Source organism: Phacochoerus africanus, chromosome 14 (genome assembly GCF_016906955.1).
Source record: "Phacochoerus africanus isolate WHEZ1 chromosome 14, ROS_Pafr_v1, whole genome shotgun sequence".
NCBI classification, from domain to species: domain Eukaryota; kingdom Metazoa; phylum Chordata; class Mammalia; order Artiodactyla; family Suidae; genus Phacochoerus; species Phacochoerus africanus.
This window is the reverse complement of record NC_062557.1, coordinates 34,076,844-34,100,866: the sequence shown is the minus strand read 5'-3', so window position 1 is coordinate 34,100,866 and position 24,023 is coordinate 34,076,844. Positions and strand designations below refer to the sequence as shown.

General features: G+C 40.7%; 1 protein-coding gene and 1 long non-coding RNA gene across 3 annotated transcripts; both read left to right on the top strand.

Annotated features, from left to right (window-relative positions):
* The first annotated feature begins 7,040 nt into the window (after positions 1-7,040).
* SRSF1 (serine and arginine rich splicing factor 1) lies at positions 7,041-10,864 on the top strand. 2 transcript variants are annotated; one of them, XR_007131789.1, is made up of 5 exons: positions 7,041-7,379; positions 7,831-8,015; positions 8,363-8,535; positions 8,739-9,422; positions 10,339-10,864. XR_007131789.1 is itself a non-coding variant. In XM_047757695.1 (4 exons), exons 1-4 carry the CDS (start codon positions 7,186-7,188, stop codon positions 8,931-8,933), a joined length of 747 nt encoding a protein of 248 aa, XP_047613651.1. In that variant the 5' UTR covers positions 7,041-7,185; the 3' UTR covers positions 8,934-10,864. The 2 variants fall into 2 exon arrangements, 1 of the variants encoding a protein (XP_047613651.1); XM_047757695.1 differs by having other exon boundaries at positions 8,739-10,864.
* A 412-nt stretch (positions 10,865-11,276) lies between these two features.
* LOC125113735 (uncharacterized) lies at positions 11,277-21,484 on the top strand. The gene is made up of 3 exons (XR_007131574.1): positions 11,277-12,747; positions 20,647-20,744; positions 21,230-21,484. It is a non-coding gene; the product is annotated as an uncharacterized LOC125113735 (long non-coding RNA).
* The last annotated feature ends 2,539 nt before the right edge of the window (positions 21,485-24,023 follow it).

Here is a 24,023-nt window from a genome sequence, read left to right as displayed (position 1 = left end):
CAATCAGGGAAGGAACTTTTTTCCCTCTGGAGTGTGGATTCTACAGAGTAGAAATTAACTTGGAAGGAACTGCAGCTGGTGAGCAGAGTAGCTCCCGACCACATGGAAGCAGGTAGGAGCCAGACAAGGAGGGATCCCAAGGGCATGGCTCTAGATTGTAGACCTTACAGTCCTGAGAGCTGGTGGCCTTCCCGAACTGTGGAACACAATTTGCAAAGGTTGGAAATTTTATCCACAAATCCCACAGTGAGTGGACATTAATATAGATCCTTACGTAGAACAAAACCTGTTACGGACTCTGCCTGCAACATCACTTCAATGCAGGAACAGCGACAGACGTGCACTCTCACAATGAGCAATTTGGAGTCAGTTACACTACAAAACTGTTGCAGCAGAGTAGCACCTTCTCTTCTCAGCTGGGCAGGCTGGCAGGGTAGGTCAGCATTAAACTGTAGTAAGGGCTGATGAAGCATGTGGAAGCAACGCATCACTTGAAAAAGTGTATTACTTACATTTCCAACTATTAACAAATAGTTACTACTACAAGAGAGAGAACGGGAGGAAACTGAATTTTTGAATTAGGTTTAAGCAAAAATTACAAAAGCACGTTCTCCCCTCTCAGTCAGAAATTGGCAAACTCTTCTCTGTAGACAGCCAGATAGGAGTTTCCGCCATGGCAGAATGAATCTGACTAGTAACCATAAGCTTTCGGGTTCAATCCCTGGCCTGACTCAGTGGGTTAAGGATCCGACATTGCCATGAGCTGTGGTGTAGGTCACAGATCCTAAAAAGCAAAAAACAAAAACAGAAACAGCCAGATAGTTAAGTATTTTAGGCTTTTGGGCCTTGGAGTCTGCTGCAAAACTCAGCAAGTAAATTTATAAAAGGAATCCTGAGAGTTAATATCTAATCTAAATTTTATTATTTTATTTTTTGTCTTTTTAGGACCACACCTGCAGCATATGGAAGTTCCCAGGTGAGGTGCTGAATTGGAGCTGTAGCTGCCAGCCTACACCAGAGCCACAGCAACATAGGATCTGAGCCACATCTGTGACCTGTACCCCAGCCGACAGCAATGCTGGGCCCTTAACTCACTAAGCAAGGCCAGGGTTTGAACCCAAATCCTCGATACTAGTTGGGTTTGTTACCAAGGAGCCATGACAGGAACTGCCTAAAATTTATTTATTTATTTAGTCTTTTTGCCATTTCTTGGGCCGCTCCCGCGGCATATGGAGGTTCCTAGGCCAGGGGTCCAAATGGAGCTGTAGCCACCTGCCTATGCCACAGCCACAGCAATGCAGGATCCGAGCCGCGTCTGCAACCTACACCACAGCTCACAGCAACGCCGGATCCTTAACTCGCTGAGCGAGGCCAGGGATCGAACCCGCAACCTCATGGTTCTTAGTCGGATTCGTTAACCACTGTGCCACGACGGGAACTCCCTAAAATTTATTAAAAAAAAATTTTTTTTGGCCACACCCAGACATGTGGAAGTTCCCCAGCCAGGGATCAAACCTGTGCCACAGCAATGACCTGAGCCAATGCAGTGACAACGCCAGGTCCTTAACCCAATACACCATGAGGGAACTCCTTATTTAACTTATAAAGGAAAATAAACAGTCACAATCTGAAAACTTCAAAAAAATATATATTTATAACATATTTGTCAGTAGTATTAACATATAATACCACTATTACATAGATTAAATTGCTAAAAAAGGTAGAAGTTTTAGCAAATAAAGCATATCTGCAATATTAACAATAATTCTTTAAACAGCCATCTACCCCAATTAGGAAAGGTACAATAATGATGAACTAGAGTTTGAGGTTTTTTTTGGCTGCACCCATGGCATGTAGAAGTTCCAGGGCCAGGGCTCAAACCCATGACACAGAAGTGACTGGAGCTATAGTGACCCAAGCCACAGCAGTGACAATCCCAGATCCTAACCCATTGTACCACCAGGGAACTCCTGAAGTTTTAATTTTGAAGAGAAGGAATTAAGCAGGAAGAGGAAGAGAGGAATAATATTAATAGGAGAGAGAGACATGGTGAAAATATAACTCTTTGGGGTTTTTTTTTGTGTTTTTTTTTTAGAGCCACTCCCTCGGCATATGGAGGTTCCCAGGCTAGAGGTCGAATCAGAGCTATAGCTGCCGGCCTACACCGCAGCCACAGCAATGCAAGAACCGAGCCGCATCTGCTACCTACACCACAGCTCCCGGCAATGCCAGATCCTTAACCCACTGAGCAAGGCCAGGGATCGAACCCGCAACCTCATGGTTCCTAGTTGGATTCGTTTCCGCCACACCATGATGGGAACTCTGAAAATATAACTCTTTGGAATACACCATTCTAAGAGTTGTTTCTGGTAATATCATATACTACTGTTATCCATAATAGGATAATAAAGATGGGAAGAATCAGCCAAAAACAAAACAAAATTATCAAAGAATGAGGGAGGCCAGTCCCAAAATAAGATTTCCAAGCCTATATTACTAGATAATTTATTTGGGCTTGAAAAGTGGCCATTATGTGGCCAGGAAATGTGAAATACCCATTGTGTCTATTCACTGACAGAAACATGATGCAGTTTCCATAGAAACATTCTGTGCCCCATCTTTTTCAAAGAGCAGTCAGTAAATAGTTAATAACACTCATTTTAACAAAAAATGTACTGGTAATAAAGGGAGTTACAATAGAAACCTGTCCTCAACATAGTTTACTATGGAAGATGAGACAAATATAAACGAAACAAAAAGATAACATACCATGTTATTTCCTTTTGTCTTCAGAGAGTATTAGTCATTAAAACAAGTGGAACAAGAGAATAGAGAATTACACAAGTGAACAGTTCCTGGAGATGATTCCTACACACAGTGGAATCAAGAGTCCTAATCTTTGTGTCCACCTAGTAAAATTAACAGTCATCTCCAGAAAGGACAGGAGAGGTTGACATATGAATATGGAAAACAGAATTTCCAAATTAGGGAAGCCATGTTTCAGTGCAAATTACTCTACAGCACCGCTCACCCCCAACAATGCCTTTAGAAGAATGGAAAGCGTGATTCTGCTGATTGTTGGAGATATTTTTTCCCCAAGTCGCTTAAAAAAATTTGTAGAGTTATAATTTACATATAATTCACTCCCTTCAACTGTACAATTCAACGATTTTTAGTATACTTATAGAGCTGTGCAACTATCTTATCACATCATTCTAAGAGGTATAGAGTTTTAAGTGTTTGGAAAATCACTGAAAAATTGGGTCTTGCGACTTCAACTCTTACAGTAACTAACTCTGAATTTCTTTCTTTCCTTTTTTATCCTCAAGGCAAAATATGGTGCTGACACTTTATACTTACTGGATTGAATCGAAAGCGTTTAAAAAATTTCTTTTTGAGGAAGTAATTTACATAAAGTGTTGAAAATAAGGCAGCTTCTGAGAACTAAATGGGTAAAACCCATACTTAATAAATTAGCTGGTTGTGGGAGCAATCTATAAAACTGTCTGTGGATGTGTAACTGAGGAGTTTAGAAACACTCCAAAGCTCCAATTAAGATGAGGATATAATCTCAGGAGCCAAAACCAAAGCGGTTACAATCAGGTTAGCAGAAATCAATTCAACTGTCTAGCAACTGTTTAGAGAAAGAAGATAAGACTACAGAAAGAGAATTGCCAATCTTGACCCAGTATTATTCAGGGAACAGAGAGACAAAATCCAGAGGGTGTGATCCTGTTGAGGGGCAGGGATCATTTATCAGGTCTCACCAAGACCTGAATCAACTCTCTCTCAAAACAATTCACTTCCTTTTCTTTTGATTCCTCATTTACTAAGAAACTGCCTGATTTGCTTTCTAGACCTGCCAAAAGTTTTCTTGGTATGTACAATCTGAATATCCTGGTTATCAAAAATGAATTGCCTAGGAGGTCCTATCGTGGGGCAGTGGAAATGAATCCGACTAAGAACCATGAGGTTGCGGGTTGGATCCCTGGCCTCACTCAGTGGGTTACGGGTCCAGCGTTGCCTTGAGCTGTGGTATAGGTCCCAGACACAGCTCGGATCTGGCGTTGCTGTGACTCTGGCATAGGCCAGGGGCAACAGCTCCAATGAGACTCCTAGCCTGGGAACCAGCCCTAAAAAGACAAAAAAAAAAAAAAAAAAGAAAAGAAAAGAAAAAGAAAAAGAATTGCCTCATCCCGCCCCCAGCCCCAAACAAATGAACAAATGGTTTGGATATTTGTTGTCTTGCTTTTTACTCTTGTGGACCAAAACATGCCAGTCTGGGACACTGACAGTAGAAGATCACACCCTTAAATGTAATCATTTTCAGCTAATGTCATCCTAGGAGATCCGATAAACAGCCACCCAGACTTTTCCTGCTAGCTCCTGACCTTGTCATAGACCCTAGAACCTATAATTTGGTGACATTCAAATAAAATAAGAGAAGCCGATAGAGAAATAAGAATGTCCTGTTCACTGTATACTAAATTCTACCTGCATACCTGAACAAAATCAGAAATGGCTGCATTAAATTGGACAAGAATAAATCAAAGCAAATTCATGGTTTTCTTATTTTTCTGGAATGAAGATGCCTTGAAATTATAAGCACTTATGTTTAAACTACTTTGGTTATTATCAACTTAATACTAATCAACAGAAGACAAATCTGAATAATAACAAGTGAATGGATAAAGTTAGAACAGAAAGAAACTGTGCTCAGTAAACCTACTGAATGTAAGAACCAACACATGGTACACCAGCAATTTAAAAAAAAAAAACCTCTCATCTCTTCTGCTACTAACCAAATAGGACTAAATAAATTTGTTGAAATAGTGTCCCTTTTAGTCAGCTTCTCATTTTAAAAATTATCAGTGTCTTCTTTTAAATTGAAAGTTTGGTTTAAAAATGTATCATTGAGGAGTTCCTGTTGTAGCTCAGCAGGTTAAGAATCCGACTTGGGAGTTCCTGTCGTGGCACAGTGGTTAACGAATCTGACTAGGAACTATGAGGTTGCGGGTACGATCCCTGGCCTTGCTCAGTGGGTTAAGGATCCAGAGTTGCCGTGAGCTGTGGTGTAGGTTGCAGACACGGCTCGGATCCCGAGTTGCTGTGGCTCTGGCATAGGCCGGTAGCTACAGCTCCGATTCGACCCCTAGCCTGGGAACCTCCATATGCTGCAGGAGCGGCCCAAGAAATAGCAAAAAGACAAAAAAAAAAAAAAAAGAATCCGACTAGTATCCATGAGGAGGCGAGTTCGATCCCCAACCTTGCTCAGTGGGTTAAGGACCCAGCGTTGCCGCAAGCTGTGGCATAGGTCACAGATGCAGCTCAGATCCTGCATTGCTGTGGCTGTGGTGTAGGCTGGCAGCTGCAGCTCTGATTTTAACCCTAGCCTGGAATCTTCCACATGCCGCAGGAAGAAAAAAAATATCTATCATTGGAGGATGATCTAAAAGACAGAAAAACTGCGATACCCAGTTTTGAAAACCATCAGATTTCAAGGACTACTAAAGATCTTCTGTGAATCTGTTGAGCAGCAAATTAAATTTGCATTTTGGGATTACTGAGAACATTGTTAAAATACATGCAATCGCCTTTAGAACTGAAAACATGACCTTCTGAAAAATCTTTTTAAGGCACTTTGGATCTTGAATATACTGTTTCCTTCTTTACTGTGACTGCCATGACGACTAGGGTCAAATTTGTAATCCATCTTTAGAACTCACAAATTTTTACTGCAGCCATTTTGTGTATTAACTTTATCCATGACTTCATTTTAATTTCCCCTTATTTTCCCCGTGATTTCTCCATTCAATTGTAATAACGTTTTCTGGTATCTCTGTAAACAGCATCACATCACTGGGGAGAGGGACTGATGCGAATAAATAAAAATGAAGAAAATCATCCTCTCAATCAGGGTGCAGATCTGTTTCAGCATATTTATGACAGGGTTTTTTTTTTTTAATTTGAATTCACCATTAATATTTTAAAATCCCAGTATTTCATATAAAAATCCAGATTTCAGATGGCTCCGTGGCAAAATGTAACAAGTTCTTATCTCCCTGGACCAACATGCTGGCGAGATGAGTCCTTAAGCCGCCACTTCGGTCTCCAGTGGTCACAGAAGTTCTCACACATCCACTTTCCTCATTCATATTACCTGAGAGATTTGCTAATGAGTTCCAAAAAAGGGAAGGAACGTCAGGATTCTGCAATACAAACAGGAGGGCGCACGTGTTTTTCGTTCTTTGAAAGACGTTGTAGAAATAACAGACACAATTCATTCTGCAAACCTTCACTGGACCTCTCCGCTGCGCTGGGCCCTGGCGATAGGTGATTTAAAAAAGAAGCAGAGGTCTGGGTCCTGGTTGGCTGATGCCGCCAGGAATTACCGCCACGAGCACAAGGAGCGTTGAACTGAGGTCAGTTCCGAACCGAAGCTGGAACGGTACTTAGTGTAGAATATTTATTAAAGCGTCTCAGCCAGGTTCCCCTGCATTAGGCAGTCGTCCAAGCAGTCCACGGACCATTCGCAGATGGGGCGGGAAGACAAAGTCACGTCTCGGCTCCGCGTTGATTCACCCGCAACGCGACTCCTGAACGAGGTGCACTCGCCAAGGATGCCCGTGTTTCCGGAGCAACCGCCTGGTCCCTCCCCCTTTGACTCCGCCCCCGGCAGTCTTTCCCGCCAAAGGCCGTTAACAGCGCAGAGCATGGTGGGACCTAGCTCTAGGCTAGGTTTCACCAAATACTTTCAAGACGCCGTTTTTTTGAGAGAAACATTCCTGAGGAAACTGCTGATTCTTTAGGATTCGACAGAGATTAATAACCCCTTTTACGACAGCTCTATATTTAATTTTGCCACAAGGCTGGCCACTCCCTTATTAAACCCTTCGACAAATCGGGAAGGCGGGAACTTTTTTCCCTTCGCGCGGAGGGTGACGTCGCGCTTGCGCGAGCGTCCCTCTCTCAGCACCCGTTACGCTCTTGCGCGTGCGTAGTGAGATCGAATAGCTGCTTCCTCCCGCTTCTCTTCCTCCCTCCCCCCCATATCCGTGCGCCGAGCTGATAAAGGCGCCATTTTGGAGGGGCCGCGGGAGACGTGGTGTCGCTGCGGGCTCGCTCTCCCGCTCGCTAGGCTTGGTGGGAAGGCCTGTTCTCGAGTCCGCGCTTTTCGTCGCCGCCATGTCGGGAGGTGGTGTGATCCGTGGCCCGGCAGGGAACAACGATTGCCGCATCTACGTGGGTAACTTACCTCCAGACATCCGAACCAAGGACATTGAGGACGTGTTCTACAAATACGGTGCTATCCGCGACATCGACCTGAAGAATCGCCGCGGAGGACCGCCCTTCGCCTTCGTTGAGTTCGAGGACCCGCGGTGAGGCGGCCAGGGGCTTGCGGCCTTGAGGAAATAGGTTGGAGTAGTTGGGGAAGGCTCCGGGGCCTTCACTTAGGGAATGGGGCGGTGGGTTCTTGGGTTGGGGGCCAGACGATATCGCCCATGCAGGAGTCGAGTAAGGAGCCGAGTCGGCGTGGCTCCTCTGGTGGCCGGGCCTCACGGACGTCCCTAGAGCCGACTCGCAGGCTCGGAGCGGGAAACTGAGGCGCCGAGGGCTGCTGGAGTGGTCGGGAGCCTGGCGCGCTTCTGGGTGGGGGAGGGGCCGTTCCTATTATGCGGCGCATGTGGGCTCTTCCACCCCGGTGCGCATGTGCGGGGGCCCGCTCGCTCCCCGGCGGAGTGAGCCGCCCCTCCTGGCCCTTTTTTTTTTTTTTTTTTTCTTTTTTCCTTTTTTGTTTTCCTTACACCTTGGCTTTCTCTGGTCACGCAGAGACGCAGAAGACGCGGTGTATGGTCGCGACGGCTATGATTACGATGGATACCGTCTGCGGGTGGAGTTTCCTCGAAGCGGCCGTGGTACCGGCCGAGGCGGCGGCGGGGGTGGAGGTGGCGGGGCTCCCCGAGGGCGCTATGGCCCCCCATCCAGGCGTTCTGAAAACAGAGTGGTTGTCTCTGGTGAGTTGGCGGGTCCGTGCGGATTGATGATAAGGGGACCGCACACCGTTTTGAAGTTTTTCTTGGTGTTTTCATGCCAGGTCTTCACTTAAACCGGAGTGCCTTGGGTGACTTTAGTAAAGAAGGACTACTCTATTTGAGACTTAGCGAATTAGGTTGCAGTACCTAGAAGATAAGAAGAGCCTTAACTTTACAAATAATTTTGGACTCTTGATTCCGAACTCTTTTAACAGCTCGTTAATCCAGGATGTTAAGGACCGTTGGTTTTAAGTCTTGTTTTAATGTAACCTTTATGTTTAATGTGAAACTTAGGATAATTGGTATTGAAAGAAAACGCACTTTTTCAGGACTGCCTCCAAGTGGAAGCTGGCAGGATTTGAAGGATCACATGCGTGAAGCAGGTGATGTATGTTATGCTGATGTTTACCGAGATGGCACTGGTGTCGTGGAGTTTGTACGGAAAGAAGATATGACCTATGCAGTTCGAAAACTGGATAACACTAAGTTTAGATCTCATGAGGTAGGTTATATTCTTTTCCTTGGCCAGAATTGGATACAGTGGTCTTAACAGTGGAATTTGAAGGTAAGATTCAGGCAAGGGTGTCCAAGTAAAAACCCAGTAAAGTGCCAGATTTCTGGTTTGAGTTACGTTGATTCATTCAGCATGCCTGAAGACAGGTGAAAGCTTAGATCTTTCAATCGAAAGTTCTGTCTATCCAATAGGGAGAAACTGCCTACATCCGGGTTAAAGTTGATGGGCCCAGAAGTCCAAGTTATGGAAGATCTCGATCTCGAAGCCGTAGTCGTAGCAGAAGCCGTAGCAGAAGCAACAGCAGGAGTCGCAGTTATTCCCCAAGGAGAAGCAGAGGATCACCACGCTATTCTCCCCGTCATAGCAGATCTCGCTCTCGTACATAAGATGATTGGTGACACTTTTTTGTAGAACCCATGTTGTATACAGTTTTCCTTTATTCAGTACAATCTTTTCATTTTTTAATTCAAAACTGTTTTTGTTCAGAGTGGGCTAAAGTGTTGAATTGCATTCTTGTGTAATATCCCCTTGCTCCTAACATCTACATTCCCCTCATGTCTGATAAATTGTATTTTAAGTGATGTCATAGACAGGATTGTTTAAATTTAGTTAACTCTCCATGCTCTTCAGACTGTGATACTGTGTAAATGTCTATTCTGCTCTGGTTTGTGTGAACTGGGATGTTGGGGGTGTTGGTGGTTATCTTACCTGGGGAAGTTCTTATGTTTATCTTGCTTTTCATGTGTCTTTCTGTAGACATATCTGAAGAGATGGATTAAGAATGCTTTGGATTAAGGATTGTGGAGCACATTTCAATCATTTTAGGATTGTCAAAAGGAGGATTGAGGAGGATCAGATCAATAATGGAGGCAATGGTATGACTCCAAGTGCTATTGTCACAGATGAAATTGGCAGTATTGACCTTATACTAAAAGGCAAGGGTTTAAAGTGATTATATACGTCTATCTTAAAACACTTGAAAACATTTTATGCAGTTATATTTGGCTACAATTGCTTTACTCTTTAAAACTCTGGCAATTGTGGCAAAATTAAATGGCCCATTTTGTAACAATTTGTTTTGCTCCCTTCCCTTTTTTGTTTTATTAGGGACTAATGTGGGAAGAACTGATTAATTTGTCACAGTGCTTAGTTACAACTGTTAATGTGTGACCTGCTGTTGGTGTACTTGTGGGTACAGGGTGTCTTTAATTCCAACCAGATAGAGTATAATATCAATACTGCTAAATCTGCATGTCCTCTGTGTGACTGATATAATAGCGTTGCTACTTCATTTTTTTAAGACAAAATGAAAGCAAAATATAGAATTCCAATTTATTGGTGTAGATAATCTAGTTGGGAATACTTTTTAAGTCTCACGTTCCCCTTTAATATTCATAATTGACTCATGTTTAAAACACTTTAATTTACAAATTAAATTGCAGTTGGGAGCATTAGATTTAGTTTAGACTTAGGTGGGTAGCAATACCAGTAAACTTTCAACTACATAACTTTTTGCAACCACAAAACCTGTAATACGCTGTACAGTAACAAGTGTTGGCATTATCAGTTGAACTGTAAATATAAAATGCTTCTTCCAGTTAGTCTCTATGATGATTAAGTTTCTAAAATTTATCTGAACACCATTCAGAAACTTGTTTTGGGGAATTTGATAGTTATTGATGTACATCTGTTAAACTGATGACAGACATAACTCATCATTCCCCAGAAACCTTTTTTGATTACAGTATCTAACATTTTGCCTCCTCTTTTTTGGTTTTGCTGGTTATAAAGGTTTGGATTGGAGAGGGCTCACTGGATCCCAATCCTTGGAGCTGGATCATTGGATTCAAATCATAATGTGGATAGGATAGGGAGGATGAATTACAAGGATTCATGGAGCGGGATCAGATTACCAGGAACATAGGAGTGGATTCCTGCCCCAACCAAACCGCATTCGTGTGGATTTTTTTTTTTTTTTTTTATTCAACTTAATTGGCTATTCCAAAGATTTTTTTTTTTTTTTCCTATTTTTGACGATTGGAGCCCTTAAGATGCACGATGGAATTGTGTTTTGCATTTTTGGTAAAAGGAGCAAAGCGAGGACCTGGAGATAAACGCTGGAGCAATCTCCTTGGAAGGATTCAGCACGAGTAGATGGTAAACATTTAAAGGGGAAAGGGGGGGTTTGTTTAAAATAGTAAATCAGTAAGTCACTTCTAAATTTAAAGAAAACAAAATTGGAGTTGAAGAATAAGTAGGTTTCCAATTGGCTATTGCCATTTTTCTTTGAAAAAAATAAACATTTTTTAAAAAACTATGCATGGTTGTCCTTTTTCCTCTTGTAAGATTTTTTTTTACTGAGTAACTAGTCTCACTTTAAATTTATAAGATACTGATTCTCGTGTTTATGTGTTAGTAAATTAAAGGTTCTTTGAAGTTTTCTAGTAAATGCTATTAGCCACTGTTAATTCTTGTAAAAGTCTTCAGGGGACGATAAGGTGAGAATACACCAACTGTATGTAATGGTAACTGAGGGGGGGTCATCTAGTCTCTGAAAAATAAGCTTCCAGTATTTTAATTAAAAAGTGATTAAGGAGTTCCCGTTGTGGCTCAGTGGTTAACGAATATGACTAGGAGCCATGAGGTTGCAGGTTTGATCCCTGGCCTCACTCAGTGGGTTAGGGATCCAGCATTGCTGTGATCTGTGGTGTAGTGTAGTTCACAGATGCGGCTCGGATCTGGTGTGGCTGTGGCATAGGCCGGCGGCTACAGCTCTCATTAGACCCCTAGCCTGGGAACCTCCATGTGCTGTGGGTGCAGCCCTAGAAAAGAAAACAAAGATTAAAAGTTTATAGATGGCTGCTTATATTTAGTGATCGTATAGGCAGCATAGGGTTTTGTGCAAAATTTGGTGATGACTAGGTGACTAGTGTTGCACTTAGACTTTGAGTTTCAAACTCATCTGAAAAATTGGTAAGTATTAAATACTAAATTCAGCACAGATTAGAATTGTTAAATAACATTTTCTTTTTGAGATGTGAATAGCACACTAGAAGGTTAGCTGTATGTTTGAGCGAATCATTGCTAATACAAAGCTGGTCGTTCTTTAGAATTTTACCTTGAAAGTCGTCTCAACCATGGAAGTTATTCTTGTATCCAAAACAGCAAAGCAGTGATTATATCTTTGTAGTCTACTAGTTTTTGTATCTTTACTTGATGGCCTCTTGGTGCTAAATCTTCAACTTAGAGTTGGAGGAGGAGATTTTTATTTAGAATTTCTGCTTTTTTTTTTCTTCTGATTTCCTGACAGCTAGTCACACCCATCAAACCACTCTTATTTTTGCACCCAAAAGATAGCTATATTGTAAAACCTTCCTTGGGTATTAATTATAGTTGGCAGCAGAATTAAAGATGGCTATTCAGGTGACAATTTCAAACCTAGGAAACTAGGAATAATTTTGGTAGCAGAGGGAATGGACCCAAGGAGTTGCATAGTCACCCAACATATTTAAATGAACCTTGTGGAATGTTAGGAAGAAAAGGGATAAGTACAAAATTAGGAGTCCATTAAAATATTTAAAGCACTTGGTATAGATTCATTGAGAAGCTCTAGTATTCAATAGAGTGTTCAAAAGTAAGTTTTTATTTCATGGGTAGAATATACATTGATAATTTTAAATGACTTGGAAAGGTGAATGTGGCCTAGTCTTAAGCCTGGATTTGTGTTCATTGAGTATTTTGGAAACAAGACCAAAATTAAGATCAAAGTTGTATGCATTTAAGCTAAGTTGAAAGATGTGCTCTACTCAGAGTTTTAGTACTTCCACCCCCAGATTGAAGTGAGATAGAAAATACTGTTTGTCTAGCTATTTAAGATTAGAAAGGACCCAACTGTGTTGTATGTATGAAAGGTAAGATCAGCCAGAGCGCTAGTGCGCTAAGACTTTGTTTTTCAGTCTTAGCTAATAGACCTTAGGCCACTACCCATATTGGCAGCTACTAAACAAGTCATACCCTTTTGGACCTAAAAATTTTTCCCCTTTCATTTATGTCCCCTTAGAATATTATAGGGGGCCTGTAATTAGTTTATTATTTTCTAACCAAGGAAACATTTTAAATCTCTGAGAAGCAATTATTTTTCATAACGTCAGATTGAGTAACTCACCTTGCTGTTCAGCCACATCCTTCTGGAAACAAAAGGTAAGAAACTCATTTTCTGATTCCTAATTGTTTGGGATCTGAATTTTGTTAGAAACTTAGTTAATAGTTTGAAAAACTAATATGAATAGATTTTCCTCATTTAAAATTTTTTTTTTAGGATTTATAGTTTAATAAATTTGGAGTGTTCATGTATCTAGTCACTGTAGTGCTTTTACTAAGTTCAATATGAATCTAGAATTTCAACTTTTTCAGTTTTGTCTTTGATAGATCTTTGCTCATTAGGGCTGATGTTTTTTCAAGTGTCTGTGAAGATGAATTTCTTGTGTGCCTTTTTTGCTTACTTTGTACATGAAGTTGTAATGAAATTGCAAACGAAAAAATAAGTTGTGTATTTACCATAAATAGTATTTAAAAAACTGTTAGACTGAAGTTTTGTTAAAACCATCTTTTGGTTTGATTTAACTTTGTATCACAGTATGAAGAGTGCAAAGGCAGAAACCAGGTTCACAATCTCTTATCTGAAAACAAGTTTTTTGGTGGTGGTGAGCAAATTGAATATAAAGCATGACCAAAACCAGTGCCTTTGTATTGTACTTACTGTGACTAAACTGTCTTCGTGCAGAAATATTGATGTGTTTCGTTATACCATCGTCAGTTGCCAGAGGCTTTCCTGAGGATGTTATGTGATGAGTCTGTGAAGTGCAAAAAGCTCTGAATTTCAAGTACATCTACCCCCAAAGAGTTTGGATAAGGGATTGTAGAACTGTAATAGAATATACAGGGCAAAAGCTTCTGTGTAATTTGGGGCATGTGAGTGAAAACAAACCCCATTACTGTGGATCTTTTATTTGGGCTGTTAAGTTCCTCATTTTTTAGGCTGAAGCAGCCATAAGGAAAAGGTATGACTCCTTTCTTTATATTCTGTTGCTGTAGTGGATTCGCAACAACTGTACTCCATTGAAGGAAATCTGCCATCCTATTGCATACAGTGGGTAATACTCTATTCGGGGGCAATTTTTTCTCAGTACTTTGCTTTTACAGGAACATTGATCAATCTGATCCTATAGGAAAAGCTAGGATTGGCATGAAGTAAAGAAATTACAAGGAAATGTTTGTTTATTGTGTTTCTTGTGATTGTCATTGAATAAATAGTAATCCTGGCAAAAACTTTTGCTTTAAATATAGATATAAGGGGTTGCAGTATACTTAAACCAGCTTATTCCTGTGATTGCGGGCTCTGAGGGTGCTTCTTGCTAACCTGAATGTGGTTGTGATTTTGTAGAGATGGAGGGAGGGAAGGATTTTTTCTTTTTAAATTACAAAAATCACTTGGTGCTTCTGTATAGTCTTTGTCATACAGAAGTTAACTTAGGCAAAAATAACCTCATAATAAACGTTTCATAAGAGATCTCTCTGAGTTACGGGAGAGAGAAATCATGCATGCTTTTGCATAAGGCAATTGCCATTTAGGTAGGTATTCAGAACACAAAGGAAAACACTTAAATTAAGAGTCCAGTATTTCCCAGTTTCATCTCCATCTCTTAAAAGGTTCAAAGGAGTTACATATTCAGCTACCTGTTAGTGTCTTCTTGACTGTTGACAACTGCTGATAGAATTACCAGTGTGAAGATGGTGGAAGTTGAGAGCCTTTCTAGAATGCTGTACTCATCCTGATTAAATATATTTGAGCAAAACATTAATTTTGTAGGGATGCCAAATAGCTAATGAGGGAGGGGCTTTTTTTGTTTTAACTGGTCTATTTCTCTCTGCCCTTTTTGAGTAAATGCTAGGGGGAAAAATCATTTAGCCACTAGAGGGAGCCATGGTATAAAATCCATCAGGAGCTATGACCTCATACAGCAAGATAGAAACTATTTTACTACTCAGCCCCAAAGTTAGATTTTTATTTTGGTCGAAGTTGTTTTTTTTTCCTGTAACTTTGCTTCTGCATCCTCAACTGTTGTGCAAAGTTCTTCCCCTTTTCAGCTTCTGGACCCATCTAGGTTTTGTTTTGTTTTTTGTCTTTTTGTCTTTTCTAGGGCTGCACCCGAGGCATGTGGAGGTTCCCAGGCTAGGGGTCTAATCAGAGCTGTAGCTGCCAGCCTACACCACAGCCGCAGCAACGCAGGATCCGAGCCACATCTGCAGCCTACACCACAGCTCACGGCAACGCCAGATCTGTAACCCACCGAGCAAGGCCAGGGATCAAACCCACAACCTCGTGGTTCCTAGTCAGATTCATTAACCACTGACCCACGATGGGAACTCCTAGGTTTTGAATAGTACTTCAGTGAGTACTGAACTTGGGAATCACAAATTATGTCTAGGTTCTAGGACTTGGGGAAAAATAACTGAAGATGTGGGTCTCCATGGTTTTCAGCCTATTTAGTACATCTCCAGGTATGGAATAGTAAGGCCAGCAGTGTAAGAATTGGGTATGGAAATAAATGTGTTCTCCTCTCCCCCATGCTTCCCAAAATCTAGCCAGTCATACAGTGAATATGCTTTCAGAAACTTGCATCATTTGATTTATGATGTGAAACAGTTTTTGGAGTGTTACCAATCATTTCTGAGCATTATTGAGACTTAATGATTGTTTGTGTGTTTAAAACCCTGTTTATTCATCAGTTTGGCTAGTTATATTCTATTTTGCAGGCCTTGTTTCAGAGTATCTTGTGATCAAAAAGTCAGTATAAGCTTTTCTTGATTAATGCCATTTTATTTTAAGAAAGCTGAAAATTATTATAAACTCACACTTCAACAGTTGTTATTTCCACTCCCCAACTTTACATTGCAAAAATGTAAAGGACACAAATTTGCTTCCTGTTTAAATTGTTATCAGGAATACTAAAAGTTTTTTAAGCCCCCTTGTTGATCAGGTTTAGTCGATACTAAACTTAATTAACTTGTGAAGAGAGATTCTATTCCAAAGTTGTTCAAATGGAAATCTAGAAAAATTTTCATTAAAAGGCTAAACTTGGAGATTGTTAGGGTGCCAGAAGGCATGGCAGCATTGTACCCTAAGATCCTAGGTGTTAAGAGGGCCTTTTTAAGTTGGAGAAAAAAGCTTCCAGGTTTTAATTATTAAGGTTTAATACTTAGGAATGGACTACCACATCAGTTGAACAAAGGACAACCTACAGCCTTTAAATAGCCCTTGGAAGTCCTGGGCTGAATCTGAAGCTGTTGGTAACGTGGCTCCTGGCCTCCCTCTTCTCTGTCTTCTCCCTGGTAGACTCTATAACCCAGGAATTTGCCCAGTATTTCTTGTATTTGTCCTTCTTGCTCCTGCAATGCCCTCCATCTGTTCTTCATTCAGAGAAGTGTAACATATACCCTGAATAGTACTGTCTCAAAAATCACCTCTGAAAACTAGCCCATTGTGTTGTGTTGGCACAGACTGTGTAAATACCTCTAGTATAGCATATGTCACCTACCTTGCTTGCTCTATCCATCGTCTACCTCATGTTAACTTGGCTCATGAGTTTTTATTTTCTAAAGAACTAAAACGATATCTAGCACATGATAGTCACTAAATAAACTTAGTTGAATAAGCACTATTTTGTCTTTGCTCATGGTTCCTGCAGAGTATTGTTCTACCACATCTTAAGCCATTCTGCCTTTATCGATGAGTTGTTTATATGTCTTTTCTAACAGCTCTCTTCCCAGGAATAGCACAATGCATAGCTCAGTGTTGTGAGTAGACACTCAAAATATTAATTCATTTTATTTCCCTTTCTGAGTATTTTGATAAATAACCGGTAAATACAATCTCAGTTTCTTCTATTTCCAAGTTGGAAGTAAGTCCTTATTCACTTGACAGTTTATATAGAAGAAGCTAAATAACATTAAGACATTTTTCATCCTTTTACCTGCTGGAGTGTTTCTAAGAATTTTTGGAGACTTCCTTAACTTGAATTACAAAAGAAAGAGTGACATTCACAGCATGAGACGAATATAAAATGTTGGTTAGGGGCAGGGCAAGCAAACTACCAGAAAGGAAACTAAAAATGACTCCTTTGTTCTCTAAAACTAGGTAGTAAAGTTGGGGCAAGATGACTGATGGTCAAATTCTCTGACTTAACCAGTTCTAAGCCGCAGTGCCCTTATATCTGACTTGAGCTAAATTAGAAATTAGTTATTAAAAAGTTGTTAATAGGTAGAATTCTTCACATTGCTGTTTGCATTTGTCTCCCATCTCCATTCGCCATACCAATATCCTTGTCTGTGCACCCAGATTCATTAAACTGATTTTGCTTACCTGTCTCCATCCTGACTGTCAAGTCTGATCTTCCTAAAACAGTATCACTCCCCTAATACAGAACAACAGTGGGTTACAGTCTACAGTTAATCACCATTTTCAATCACATCTTCTCCTGCTCTAGGTGAGCTAGTAGTATTTTACTGACCATGCTTGGTTTGTTTCTTTGTTTTGTTTTCAGAGTTTTCGCCTTCCCTCCTGTTAGTGGTCACCCTGCAGCTTCAATCATTAACAAGTTAAATTTAGTTCCCGAAACTGAAAAGCAAACTTCTGAACCCATGTAATGGCTCTCTGATGCATTTAGTCTCCACAGTTTTCCTAATTGCCATTGAAATTTTTCTGTTTTTTCTACCCAGCAGAACTTTTGTCATATTTGCATTTTCCAGTGAGCCATATGTTTACTTGCCAAATAGCCTCAAAATGCCATTTGGATTTGTCTCCTATCTCTGGCACAATTTAATAACATTGACCAGAAGTAGAACTTGGTGCTCCTTAAAAGCAATGTCATAGAAAACTATCTCACAAGTTATTGGCTGACTGGGTATAAGAGAAAGTATTACTGAGGTTGCATCAAATAATTCCTCAGAGGTGGTAGATGCAAGTCACTATTGACCCTTAATGCCAGGCTTAGGGGTGCTGATCCTCCATGCAGTAGTGGAAAATCCCAAATAACTACAGTCAGGCCTCTGCATTTGCAGTTCAGCACCCACAGGTTCAACTAAGCAGTTTGTGTAGTGCTGTAATACATATTCACTTGAGAGAAAAATACATGTAACCAGCTTGCACAGTTAAGCCTGTGTTTTACAAGAGTCAACTAATTTAAATGCCAGGCTAAAGCAAATACAGTTGGAAAGCCATTGCCTCCCCAAAATCAGTCTTATAAAGTCAAAAAGTTTTGCAAGATGAGCACACTTCAATACAGAACTCAAGAATTGATGCCAGTGTCTCCTAAAAGTAAAAGAATTCCTTCTCTTGCTGCTTCCTCCTGGGTCTTTTTTTCCCCCCAAGCATTCTTTTTACAGAAGAAAATTAAATTGCCTCTGAATTTGGTGGCCCTAACTCAGTAAGTTTCTAGCAGATTCCTCATTGGGATTGAGTCATCTTGGTTCTTTTTTATTAGTAGTTATTCATAAAGGGAATTCATATATAGAGTGAAGAAACTGGATAATAGTTGTTTCTTTGGTTTGGGAAAGTCTTAATATTACTCCAGACCCCTGACCCTGGCCTTTGGGCTGATAGAGAATCAACTAGCAGCAGTTCTCTCAAAGCCAGTAGACTCAGCACACATTTAATGCACACACCCAAATCTTCCATTTGCCATTAAAAATTATTCAGCACCTTGGTGATAGCTAAAGATCAAAACATTGTTGGGCCAGTTGCACTGTCTGCTTTGCTTTTCAACATTTAATGTCTTAAATGCATACATTTGCATGTTGCCTTTAGCTGTTGTGTGTATGTTTTATTTCCCCAGGTACATGTAAACTCTTTGAGAGCAAAGACTGTTAATAACTTTTAACACTACTTTCAAGATGGCCCAGTAATGTTAGTATGCATACACCTTAAATGATTATGGATAAATGGGTTCATGAGATCATAGGCAGATGGGCCACATAGCTTAGATCTTATATGTAGTGTGTTCCTCCAATTAGATTTAGGCTTATTTCCAAAGTAGTGACTGAAAGGGTTTGTGCCCCTTCTACCTTAATTGAAAATTTTGGGGGTTGGGGGGGGAATGGCCTTATTAGTGAAAGTAGTAGCTGTTTATGAAGTACTCCTTTCAATCCTCAAATGGTATTAGCCTTATTTTGCAGTTTGTGGAAGTAGGCTCGAGATGTTAAAGTGAAAGGCCCAGAACTTGAATCTGCATCTTCTAGTGACAAATTTCTGTTTATTTTACTACTATATTGCTTTTTAAAAAGCCATGCTTTTTCCAGTGGGAGATTGTTAAGAGGAAGTCTTTGACCCAAGTGATCACCACTTGCAATATCCACCTGATGCCACTAGGGTGTCCCATGGTGCCATCTTTGATCCATGCTCTTATCCAAGTTGCTGGGGGCTGTTTCAAAGTTGCTGTTAATCTAGTCACTGCAGCTATGGCCCAGAGCCTAGCTACAAGACAGTGGGGTGCGTAGCTTAACAGTCTGTATTACACTTAGCCCTGAGCACACAGCCTTTTAAGCATCAATTTTGATGATAATAGATGATAATCTGCAGTGAACCAGTGAGATAAAGTCTCATTCATTATTAAAGCAAGTAGCCCCTTTAGTGCTCTTTTTAAGTACTTTGTACAAATGTCTGATTGCTCTATAATTATTTCTTTTCAAGTTTTGATTTCTCTGCTGGAGGAGATTCTTAAAAGTTTCCTAGTGGCTAGTACAGTTCCTGACATTTAACAAAGGCTTGATAAATATTTGTCTACTGAAGTAGGATAGTAGTTATGGCATAGTTCTACACATAGGCCATTTTTCTCAGGAGAGCCTACATTATTAGGACGTCTTTGTTTTGTTTTCAAGCTGATTAGAGTTCATTATAAACTAGGAAGTTAGTCCCTGGGGGGTCCTCCTGGCTGGCCTTTCAAAATCTTGAGAATTTCACTCTAGGTTAGAATTGGCACAGCCTGACTCTGGGACTGTCTCTGAGCTGATTCAGAGACAGTCCCAAACACCTCTAGGACCAGGTGTTTACCAGGACTCTTAGAACATGAGAAGAGGCCAAATTAAACTTTACTGATTGGAGATGTTGGACTTGGGGTGCCTTTTCCCCTCCCTCCTCCTATTTTCCCTAGTAAGTTTCCATCCCCAAATTCCTGTGGTTTTAGGGAGATCATCGTGGAGCAAATCCCAAACCTACTTCTAGGATTCAAGGTTTCCTTTTATATTTTCTGAGTGAGAGGGCTGATCGCAGATTGTAGTACCCACTTGGATCCCTCCATATGCTTTGCGTAAGTGATCAGAATAACCCAACTTTAGCTAAATAAACTTGTGTGTAGAACATACATGGGTCTTCCTAAGGCTTCATGAGTTTTGCTAAATGTATTATATAGGTGACTGGACAAATTAAGAATAAGTTATCAATTCCGAAGCAAACCAAAAAAAAATCCTCTTGTCCCTGAGAAGCTGAACTAAGGCTTTTTTAAATCTCATTTCATAAACCTAATTTTAATAAATTGGCCTGAAGATATTTAATATGTGAAGAGTATACCATGCCTCTCCTGTCTAAAGTATAAATCACTAAAAGGCAGAGCTAGTGTGTATCACAACCCCCAGGATTCCTATTTCTGGGATTGCCTTAAACCTGATGCTCAGGAAGCGTTTTCACCGGCTTGAGTTGAGTACTTGCCATCTGCTCTCTGAGCATTCACTGCTGAATGAAAGGGGAAAGAAAGTGAAATGAGAGGTTGGGGGGTGTGGTGAGGAAGCTGGAAAAATAAGAGGAAACAGCTGGGAACTGGGGAGTTGGGGGCATTCACTTAAGGTCAGTAAAACAGCAGAGGACAGGGTCAGGCCTTGGGGGTAGAGGACTAATTAACTTCTGCCAATTAGATGAGAAGAGTCTTATGTACTTTGTTAAAAGAGACTAAAATTACTATAAAGGAAAAATCTAGTTTCTCTGAATCTGACCCATCTTTCCTGTGTACCACTGTCAATCGTTCAAGTCAAAATCTATCCTGCTTCTAGGAATTTTGGTCCTCTTTCTTCAAGTAAAGCAAAGAGCTTTCTGCTACCACTCGGGCAACCAAGGGTGAAATGCTTCAAGTAGTACTTGTGGATAGCAGGTAAGCTTGATGTTTTATTACACAGCTTAAGGTGTAAATTCGGAGTACAGCTGTTGTCCCAATGTAGAGCTTTAACAACCAGCTTGCCAGGTTCCCTGCACTTGTTTATATGCCTGGACCAGATCACTGTAGAACTTGAGGCAGCTTCTGGTTCAGAGACTTCTCGGGGTCAAGAAACATCCTTAAAAAAGCAAATCTCTCCCCTGGAGCCTTAGCCAAATCTTAAACTGTTCTGGCCTTGTGTTGCCATCTCTTGGCATTGCTGTCTGGAATGGAGCAGCCTTCCTAAAGCTTAGTCTAACTAGTCTTGTGATGTCACATCGGTGTCTTGGGTCACCACTGCTCACTTCCCTCATCCTGGGAGCATACTACATAGGTTCCTCAAGCTCATTTCATTATTCCCTGTTTCCTTCACTACCAGGAATGGAGGGATCTTCAGCTGAAGATCAGATTGACCCAATGAAGCTTTTTTTTTTTAAATCTAGACCAATGAAAGGGAGAGGAAGGACCACCAACTCAGAAAGAGGGAGACATAAAATCTGCATATATTAATATGCTAACTCTTGGGAGACCTCTGAGAAACAGAATCCTGTTCAAACTCTGGACTATCCTCAAGTCTGGTATGAAGAAGAAATTGAAGAGATGTTTTTGTTGGGAGTTTGGTTAAAGAATATTCACTTGATATATGTATGTTTTTGTTCTGCCCTACTCTTCACATTAACATTTGGACAGGCATTAACAAGTACCTTTTTTTTTTTTTTTTTCAAATGAATATCATTTTTTTTCTGGTAATACAGATGGGTTGCTAGCACAATGCTGTTTAGTGCTGTTATCCCTCTTTTCTCTCTCCTTTTTTTTTTTTTGGTCGTACCTGAGGCATGTGGAAGTTCCCAGGCCAGGGATCGAACCCACACCATAGCTGTGACCCAAGCCCAGTGGCAACCCTTAACCCACTGGGTCACAAGAGAGTTCCAGTGGAATGTATTTGGGGGGGAGGCTATAGCCACTGAAAAGAGCTTTTCCTTTGTACCAGAATAACTGCTTATGTAAGGATTTAATTTATGGTTTTAACTGTTAGTATGATGTAACTGAATAAGCTTTGCAGTTTGGTTCAGGCCTACCAAGTTTGCATGACCTGTTAAGTGTTAACTTTTTTTTCAGGCTCAGCCATTACTCTGGGCTTGGGGCATCTAAGGGCAGGGAGGAACAGGTGTCCAAAGGAGAAATGTTGGTGCCTGAGAATATGTTTTCCAGTTGTATTGAATTTCTTACTTGGTGTATTTTTGACCTGTCTTAGTTTCTTTCCTTCTTGTGTCCTATGCTGTTTTGCTTGCTATTTGTTGGATGTCCTCTTCAGCTATTCAGGACTTGGTATTTCTACTCACATGCTTTGTGGATGGAACTAATAGGTTGAGCATTGATTTCTGGCACCTTTTTTCAAAGAAGCGTTAAGGTGATAGATGTGTTTCCATGGCTTTGGACTTGTTTTTGGCATCTTGGGTATGTGGCCTTTCTTAGTAGACTGTATAAGGACCCTCTACTACCAGATGAATTAAACGTCTACTAGGAAAATGGGTAGATTTGTTCCCCATTCCCTTTATTCTCTGTGACTATGTTCCAGCTGTCAAGGAACTTAAATAGGTATTTAGGGGAAAAATTCTTTGTTGTTTCCTCTTGCTCACCTTACTAGTTAGAGCAGAAATAACTAGTATTACACTTTAGGTAGTAAAGTTGAAACACAAACCCAACTTCTGACCACATGGGCCACAGGCAATTGGCTTAAACCCTAAGCAGGGAGGAGGGGAGTGAGATTACTTCTGCTTTCCTCTCTCCCCAAGCTTGGTCGCTTTTGCTTTTGTCTTGGGGCTGGGGCTGGGGCTGGGGCAGGGGGCTGTTCCCTTTGGTCTGGTAGAGTATGCTTCCTTCTGGATTCCATTGAGGCTGGTAATGAAGGGTAACATTTCTCTCTGGCTGATGTTTCTGGTATTTCTAAATATTGCAGTCTTGGTTTTTATTAGTAGACCTGTTAATTGTCAGTTCTACCTTTCTTGCATGAAGAGTTAAGTAGTGCATTAACTGCCAGTCTGGAGCTTCTAACTGGATGGTCTCTACAAAAAGTTTTGAATTTGACTTGGTTTTGGTTTGTTGGGCAGTCTTACCTGGGAAAGGTAATTGACAATAGCAGAGAGTTTCTATTCCTAGGCTCGTGAATCTAATCTTAGTCCTTAATGTACCCACAGGATTTTAAAATCCTTTCCAAAATGGGAAGGAAATATCCTGTTGCCTTTTAGCGTTTGCTAAAAGTTGTCTTGAGAAAAGCTGATCTTAATAGGTCTCTTCTTTTGTCATGTGTCATTAGCCTTTTGGCTATTCCCCTTAGGGCTCTTTGAAGGAGAGAGGCATGGGGCATGGGGAAAAAACCTGTTATTTTGAGAGAAAGTAAGAGGAGGTGGCTCAGAGCTCTTACATAGAGTTCCCAGCCCAAAAGTTAATCTAGAACCACTCAATAGCACCAATAAAAATATTTACTTAGCACCTGTTATAATCCAGGAAAATGGTCTAGTTTTTTGTATACATTTCTCATTTAATCCGTAAGACACCTCTGTGAGTTAGGTATTTATCTTGTCCTCATTTTCCAAATGAGGAAACTGGGGCCCTGAAAGATAAAGTGACAGGTTATACACATCGGAGTAGGAGAGATGGATAGAAAGACAGGGTGAGGAGGGAATGTGAATTTTATTTGGGTGGATGTAAGCACTTGTGTTTTTTGGCTTAGTTACCAGACATTTCGGTTTATTCATCCTATCTGGAGGTGACACCACTGAAAGTTTTTTTTTTTTCTTTACAATAATCAAGAGGAATTTATTGTCTTTTGACATTGCTAGTGTTTTGATGGACCTTAGTACAATCTGTGGAAGCCTGCTTGAGGAGGAGGAGTTTTGTTTGTGGTTAAAGATTTTGTCTGTCCTAAGGATGGAGTCTTTGATCTTAGTTTCATTACATTCCTCAAAACAGTTGGAGCTGAAGGTTTTTGAGTACTGTTTTCCAAACTTTTTCCAGAGAAAATATCCCAAGATTTAACATTTCATCTGAATTTAAAAGGTCGTTAATTTTTCTCTTTAAAGGAGGGTTTGGGGAGCAATCAGGAACTCTGGTTTCATCTCATGGTTAGAAAGAAAAATTAAGCCGTTTACACAGAGTTCTCTTGTGGTGCAGCCGGTTAAGGATCTGGCGTTGTCACCTTCGGTGCAGGTTCGATTCCTGGCCTGGGAACTTCCA